General features: G+C 38.0%; 1 protein-coding gene and 1 long non-coding RNA gene across 2 annotated transcripts; one reads left to right on the plus strand and one right to left on the minus strand.

The window, feature by feature from the left end:
* Window positions 1-4,375: 4,375 nt before the first annotated feature.
* Window positions 4,376-5,849, minus strand: LOC106294591. The gene is made up of 3 exons (XR_001260878.1): window positions 5,012-5,849; window positions 4,614-4,773; window positions 4,376-4,517 (listed from the first exon to the last, which is right to left on the minus strand). It is a non-coding gene; the product is annotated as an uncharacterized LOC106294591 (long non-coding RNA).
* Window positions 5,850-6,019: 170 nt separating this feature from the next.
* On the plus strand, window positions 6,020-8,296 carry LOC106344557. Its single transcript, XM_013783916.1, has 2 exons — window positions 6,020-6,141; window positions 6,235-8,296. The coding sequence occupies exon 2, from the start codon at window positions 6,239-6,241 to the stop codon at window positions 8,294-8,296; it is 2,058 nt and encodes a 685-aa protein (XP_013639370.1). The 5' UTR covers window positions 6,020-6,141; window positions 6,235-6,238.
* The last annotated feature ends 165 nt before the right edge of the window (window positions 8,297-8,461 follow it).

An 8,461-nucleotide genomic window follows, 5' to 3' on the forward strand; every position in this document is an offset into this window, starting at 1 on the left:
TGTGTAGTATTTTGATCATAAATCCCTCAATACAGCTCCAAACGACTTGAAACCACCTCCATTGTAAAGCTAACTCAATTTCCAGTGTCTCCACAAATTTTGAGCTTCAGAAGAGATCTTTAAGGCCTTCATCCGTGTTCATCTTTCACTCTTTGGACTCAAAATCCCTCCAATGGTCTTCTAACTCATCCATGGTGCTCTCCAACACCTGATATGTACAAATGCAATGATATGCAACCTAAATGTGCCTAAATGATACTCTAGATGACCAAACCATGCAAGAATAAGAAGTTAAAAACATGTAAATTCACAAGATATCATGTATTGTGAAATGTTTGTCACTTATGATTATTGATCATAAGGAATGTTAGTTATCAGCCTTGGGTTGGTAAGCTATGTGCAAAGCATTGGCTATGTTTTTTGAGCAGGTTTGCTTGCGGTCGAAATTACACCTGAGGGCATATTGGGGTCAGATCCTTGTGTTAGGATATCTGATCATATGTTTGTGTGCTGGAACATATTGTCACTTATGATATTGATCATAAAGAATTGCTGGTTATCAACCTTGGTGTTGGTAAGGCAGGCCGTGTGTGATCTGATCATGGGCAAGGATGGACGACCTGATCCTTGGATGATGGATCAAGGTGTCTGATCTGATTGATCAAAGGATGCACCGGTGGTAAGAGCAACACTAATCAGGTTCAGTGGGACATGGTTCCATGACTGATTAGGAAGTGTGAAGACTCATCAGTTCTGAGTCATGTGGGGTGGTTGGTTGATTGACTCAGGATCTGATGGGCATTGTTAGTCCATGAGCTGGACTTGGTATCATAAGTGGATGTGGCAAAGGTATGATCTGTCAATGTTGCATAGATTTAGATAGAATGGCTTAGGGGAACGAAACCTCTGATTGTATGACTTGGTCTAGGTTCAGGATTGACCTTGGAGCTAGCTGGCAGTTGTGTTTACTGACCAGTAGCTGAGGTGATCTGACCAGACAAGTGTTAGATTGGTTTTAGACCAATGGTTAAGTAGATACTATTCCACTGTGCATAAGTTGAAATGATCTAAGCTAGGGAATGACTAAGATAGTCTTGAGCTAAGATCTGAGTTAGTCCTCGCCTATGGGCGATGTTTTAAATAAACACTACAAGAAAACGGGCAAAAATTTTTAGAGGTTCGGTCCGGGTATGGACTGAGCGACATGAGGCATCGACCGCGGCCTAGTAGGCCGGGATCGGGTCTTACACTCCAGCCGTGGGAAGATGTGTGGTGATTGGGTCATTGTTGATAGATGTGAAATATTGATAACCTATTGTGCTTGTTGTGAACTTATGATAGCCTAGTGTGCAACTTATGTATTAAGAACGAATGGATGTTGTATGGATCTTGTTTAAGTATCTATAAAATAACAATTTGCTTTACTTGAATCTGATTATCTAGATATGATTGAATGAACCTCAGAACTCTGAAAAATACTTAGAAAAATATTACATATGAAATCGGAAGTAAAGGAATCAAAATGAATGAAATGAATAAGTAAGCCGCGGTATGGTTGGATTGAGGAATCCAGGATCGGATCTTACAAAGGCGGTTTGTATATATCACCAGGAGCTCTTCCTGATCGCAGCAACAATTTCTTTCCTACTTTGCTTTGTAATGCTTTAAACCTTATGCTCCTGTAACACAAAATCAGACAGAACAAAGCAAAAAGTTACAATTTGACATTGTTGTTTCAAATCAAACACTAACTTGTTTTGATCATGGGCTCGAACAAACTTTTTTTAACAAACATCAGGCCTCCATTTAGAGATTGCAAACATTTGATAAGATTCAAATAATTATCAAATTTACTTGATTACAGGCTATGTCATTTACTCCTTTTGAATATATTACCTATCACGGAAGCGTCTCTTTTGACTAATTACAGGCTATATCCAAGTCTGTGTCGAATTTATAGGAACTTAGAAGATAAAAAACTGTGGAGGAAGGATGATCGTGGGTAGTGTAGTGCTCTTGGTGGATTTTGTTTATAGAAGCCGTTGCTACAATTTTTTTCCCTCGCCTACAGTTGTTTTTCAACATTATTTTGTTTTTAAAAAATTGGAAACATATTTTATGTGTCAGAATTTATTTGGCTAGGTGACTTTTGATTTAGTATATAAGGGATATATATACATTATTAATTTAAACTTTCAGTGTGAGCATATACATACATAAAATTTTCTTAAAAAAATATTATCTTATCCGGTCTAATTTGAAATAAAAGATTTTTTTTTAATTAAACGTGTTTGTTTTATTGAATATTAATTTATAGAATTAATTTATAAAATTTCTACTGTACAAACCATTTATTTGTGAAAGCTTTATTTGACTTGGAAATATTTAAACTATATAAAATAATTATGTATCATTTTTTTTAATGAATGTTAAATTTTATTCATAAAAAAAACCTTGTTACATCAAAATGTAAACCAAAAGTTTAATCTACTCCAACTCCAACTCTAGAAATGACTTATATCTACATTCTTGTTGCAAACCAAACTTGGAGACTATTTCTTTACCTCTCACCTTTGTTGATCTCAACAAACTTAGCTTGTTCCTTATCCCTTTGTCTATGAACTTCATCAGTCTTGGCATAGGAAGAGGCTGATCTCCATGCCTTATCTTGTTTCTCTCCCTCCACACTGCATGAACACAAGCTTGGAGAGCATATCTCAAACAGAAGAGAGCTTTATTTTCTCTGTTCCCATCCGTCAACAATCTCACAATCTCAGGCCAAATTTTTGTATATTGATCGCGCAAAATCCCTTTTGTGAATTGCTCCCATATCTGAGCAGAGTATGAGCATTCAAAAAAGAGATGATCACGCGTTTCAGCTGCTTGCTTACACAACACACAAGTTGTGTCCACATTCTGGTTCCATCGATAGACTCTGTCCATGGTAGACATTCTATCTAACATTGCAAGCCAAGTAACAAAAGCAAATTTGGGTGTGGCCTCTGAGAACCAAACACCTTTCGCCCAGAGATACTGTGGTTTTGATTCTATCAACGTCAACCTCGTTTCCTGCGTCGAGAAAATGTGTTTATATCCAGCTCCTCTCTTCCACATAGACAGATCTTCTTCATTGTTTCTCATTTTTTTCTCATTGTTCAGCTTCAATAGAGTTATGAACCTCAGCTCGATATCTTCTTCTACGTCTCATAATTAGAACAGTTTCCTCCACACTATCTTCTCTTCTTATACCCATCTAAATTATACCTCTCTCGCTCCATAGCTCAATTAGAACGCCCTGTTCTGACCAATTATCATACCAATAAGAAGTATGTCTGTCATTCCCAATTTCTTTTTTATAGAACTGCTTTGCCACCTCTCTTAACTTCAATAATTTCCTCCACATCCAAGACCTACTCTGAGTAATAACCTTCACCTGCCAGAAGCTTCTCCCTTTGAGTAAATAAGCTTTTATCCATCTCCCACACAGCAACTTTCCTGTTAGTATCCTCCATATAAGCTTCAGACCACAGACCAAATTTACTTCCTTAAGAGCTCTATGTCCTAGACCCCCCCCCCCTTTCATTCTTTGTTTTACATATCTCTGACCATGCTACTTTAGCTCCAGATGTTTTAAGTTCTGGACCCGACCAAAGAAACGCAGCACAGAGTTGCTCTATTTCCTTCATAGACTTATTTGGGAGTCTGAAAACTGCAGCCCAAAAGTTCACAATGCTCATCAAAACTGACTTTATAAGTTGATTCCTTCCTGCATATGAGAAGAATCTACAGGTCCAGGTGCTTATCGTGCCTCTGATTTTTTGTACTAATGGCATATAGTCTTGTCTTCTCATTGTCCGAGTCATCAAAGGGAGTCCCAGGTATCTTACTGAAAGAGTACCTTGAGCAAATGGAAAGTTCGACAAAATCCTTCCCTTCTCTACAACAACCTAGAAAACATATTTGTCAAATAGACACTGACACATTTATCCGGAATCTAAGAACCAAATCAAACTAAAAACAAGATTCGGTTTGGGTTGGATATTAGAGTAGGTTTTTTAGAATCAAAAAACCAAAATTGAATCGAAAATATAATGGGTGCATAAATTCCTATATTTAGTTTTATAATAAAAAAATATTTTAAAATACTCTTTATAACCCAAATTACTCAAAAAAGAATTGCTTGAATACTTTTTAGCCACAACAATATCCTAACAAACAATGGTTTCGTAATTCTTCTCAAACGGAAATTATATATAATTTAATTTCTGCGCGCAGTGCGGATCGACCGTAGTACTTTATAACATATTATTCTTGTGTTTTGTTCAACATAGTTAATATATAATGATTTATTTTCTCATAAGTAATTTGTTTCGTCATCAGTTATTAATAAATATCAGTGTATTTTTCAATATTTATATACTAAAACTTATATTCCGGGGTTCACTCTTCTTAACCTTATGTACTTCATCATCGTCTTCCTCGTCGTCATCTTCATCCACATCTCCATCTGAAAAATTCTGCAACAAGAAAGAACTATATATATAAATAATTTGACGTCTGGAAAAAACCCACAAGTTTAAACGAACATGAGTGTTGCTTCACAAAAGTGTTACCTTTCTTCACAACATGCTCATGCTTTGATTCCTTATACTCTTTGGGAGGGTTGGTTGACATGAGAATACGTTTTTTCAAAAACTCGGGAGATGGGAGTTCCTTTAAGCATTCTCCAAGAGGAGGAGCAAACAACATGTCTCCAAATGTTTCAGTCAGCATCTAGATTAATACAGCAATAAAAGAAAAATAACATTTATCATGAGATAAAAATAAGAATTAAATTAATAGATTAGATTTTAATATTAGATTGTTATTTTCATAGATTGTTTGACGATATTAACCAATTAAACCTGAACATTATATAAGAATGTAACCAAAAATATTGTGTGAAGAAAGATAGCATTAGGCCTCTCTCCTCAACTCCCTTCTCTCTCGAAGCACCGAAAGTAGATCTCACCTCTGGTAACCTCTGGCGTGTGCTGCTGTCTCTCTGTATCCGGAGGGTTCTTTTCCTTTTTATTTTGCTCTTTCCGATATGTATGTTACCCTGGTGGTTGAGATACGCTGGTGATGGTCCGCGGCTAGATCCGGCGGTTTGGGCGACTCGTTGGTGTGGCAGCTGGCAGCTGGCAGCTGGAGAGGCGGAGGTACGGTTGGAAGTCAATGTTTAGGACTTGTCAAGCTGGTTCCTTTTTCATCGGTGTCACTGTGTTTGGAGAGGAGGAGTGACGGTTCACCTATCCGGTGGTGGAGGGTGGGTTCTTACCTGCGTGTCCCCTCGGTTGTTGGGTGAGCGACTTCGTGTCGATTGGTCTCAAGGCTTCACCTTGGTATCTCGGTGGGTCTTAACCTATTGGCCACAGTTAAGATTCTCTTCCTCAAAGGTGTACGGCTTCCGGCGGTTCAGCGCTGGCACATGAGACCCTGATATCTGAGGAAAAATGTGAATCTCTCCTTCACGTGAGCATCGTAAAACGGTAATCGATACACGAGCGAAACTCGCTAGATATATGGGTCAAACGAGGCTAAATATGAGAGCTTAACTCCATATACCCCATACCCTCCTAAACTCAAGCTTATTACCCCAACCCTATTCATCCTACCCCTTTATTGTTGCACTCCCTAAACTAGCTTTTGTCCATTTATTCCTCAATTAAAAACCAACCACAATTCAACTACATACATGGCTCACATCCTAACCTTAACCAATCAAAATGCTTTGGTCCACATGTTCTTCTTTTTCCTCGTACTCTCTCCTCCTCTTCATCTTCCATTGGTGATTTTGGAAGCTCCTAAAGAAGGTAATTATTGTTCGTTTTAGGTGATTTTTTTTGTAAAATCACCCTGAAAATGTCCTGTATATCATGGAGATATTCATTCTGATGATAATTACAAAGTTTAAAAATGAATTTAAAAATTGTGGTAAGAGATTATAAGTATAATTTACGTCCGTTTTTGATGATTAGTTTGTGGAAGAACAAGTATAATTTACGTCAATGTAAAATCCTAACAACAACGTCCTAAAAACGGATTAGTTTGTGGAAGAACAAGTTCTGGGTATTACTAGGAGAACTACGCATTACTAAGGTAAAATAGTTTTACTAGAATTTACTTGAATTACTAGAGTTACTGGAATTACTCTAATAATGATAATACTAATGGTATTCTATTTTATCTCAGGAAAATGCAAAATCCGCAGTGCACATTCATTTGTTTTGATTATGGGGGATATTATATGAAAGATGGGGCTGAAATAAAATGGTTCTCAGGAGATGGTGAAGGAGAAGATGAAATTCACACGATTTTGTTTAGGAAGTCAATGGAGGAGATCACTTACTCTGGTTTGGTTGAGTGTATTTGCAGAAAGATAAAGGTAGATGAATCTAAGGTGAAAGTGAAGATTAGTTACTTTCCAATGGTATTGTATTCGTACAAGCCATCATACATCCGGAATGATGACGAAATCTTTGGTTATCTACTGCAAGTAAACCATGAGAAGTGTAGAAGTGTTCTACATGTGGAGTTCATCAATGAAGAAGTGAAATTTTCAGAAGAGGATGATGAAATTGATGGCTATGTCGGTCTATCTGATAGAGAGGCTATAGAGGCTGGTGATGAGGATGGTACTGAGAATGATGAAACTGATGCCTATGTTGGTATATCTGATAGAGAGACTATAGAGGCTGGCGATGAAGATGGTAATGGTGGTGTGCTCACTTTTGACGAAGACATTGAGATGCATGATGGTGTCAATCAGACACGGGATGATGGTATGGATTTGGTTATAGGTCAAGAATTTTTAACCAAGGAGGCAGCAAAAGTTCTTATTCAAACCGCGTCATATCAAAATTGTTTTGAGTTTGATATAATTAAGTCGGATACTAAGAGATTTGTGGTTAAATGCCGAGGAGCCAAAGATGGGTGCAAGTGGTTTGTGCGAGTTGCAATGGTGAAGAATTCAGATATTTGGTCGGTTAGAAGTTATTTCAAGCAGCATACATGTTTTGTCGTTACAAGAGAGGTTGGTGATGAAGATGGTACTGAGAATGATGCAAATGATAATGACGTTTTTGGTGGTGTGCTCACTTATCACCAAGACATTGAGATGCATGAGAATGGCAACGGAAAAGATGGCAATGAGTTTGAAGATACAGAAGTAAGACCAGCAGCTAACTATGAGCCATGGGATGATGGTGTGGATATGGTTCTAGGTCAAGAATTTACCACCAAGGAGGCAGCAAAAGTTCATATTCAGAAAGCTTCACATCAGAAATGTTTTGAGTTTGATATAAAGAAGTCGGATACTAAGAGATTTGTGATTAAATGTCGAGGAGCCAAAGAAGGTTGCAAGTGGTTTGTGCGAGTTGCAAAGTTAGAAAACTCAGATCTCTGGACGGTTAGAAGTTATATCAAGCAGCATACATGTTCTATTGTTACTACTAGAACACTGCGTGATAGAAGGAAAGGCACAAAACAAATCGTTGCATCTGTTTTGGCTCAAGATTATCCTGGTACATTTGACACACCAGTTCCCAAAGTTCTGATCGATTTGGTTCATCGCAAAGTTGGTGTGAAAGTATCATACACCGCCGCATGGAGAGGAAAAAGAGAAGCTGCTAATGAAGTGCGAGGGAGTCCAGAAGAGAGTTTTACTTTACTACACTGTTATATGCACATGCTGGAACAAACCAATATTGCCACAAGAACACTTGTAGAAGTGGATGAGCACCAAAGATTTAAGTATCTGTTTTTTGCACTTGGAGCTAGCGTAGAAGGGTTCCGTGCAATGAGGAAAGTCCTCATTGTGGATGCAACACACCTCAAGAATGTTTATGGTGGAGTTCTCTTTGTTGCGACAGCTCAAGATCCCGATCATCACCACTACCCAATTGCATTTGGTGTAGCAGATGGTGAGAATGATCAAAGCTGGATATGGTTTATGGAACAGTTGAAATTAGCGATAACTGATGTCCCCGGATTGGTGTTTCTTTCAGATAGAAACAAAAGCTTAATCAAGGCAGTACGTCTAGTGTTCCCTAAGGCCGAACATGGGTATTGTATATGGCATTTATCTCAGAATGTTAAAGGCCACGTCCATAACAACGAAGGCCACGTCCATAACAACAAAGGATACATATGTCTGATTGGGTTATACCAGAAGAAGTTAGAGCAAAGAAAATACTTCCTCCGGATTTTGAAGTCAAGAAAGGAAAACCACAACAAACAAGGTTTCCATCGGTAGGAGAATCTCGTGGAAGAGGAAAAAGAGGCAAAGGGAGTGGTAGAGGGAGTGACAGAGGCACGGGCAGAGCCAGAGGAGAAGGTCTTGCAGCATATTTTGAATGTGGAAGTGGTTTGGATTCAGGTGTTTGATTGTTGAAATTTATTATTATGTGTTATTTGGACT

This window comes from Brassica oleracea, chromosome C5 (assembly GCF_000695525.1).
Source record: "Brassica oleracea var. oleracea cultivar TO1000 chromosome C5, BOL, whole genome shotgun sequence".
Lineage (NCBI taxonomy): Eukaryota > Viridiplantae > Streptophyta > Magnoliopsida > Brassicales > Brassicaceae > Brassica > Brassica oleracea.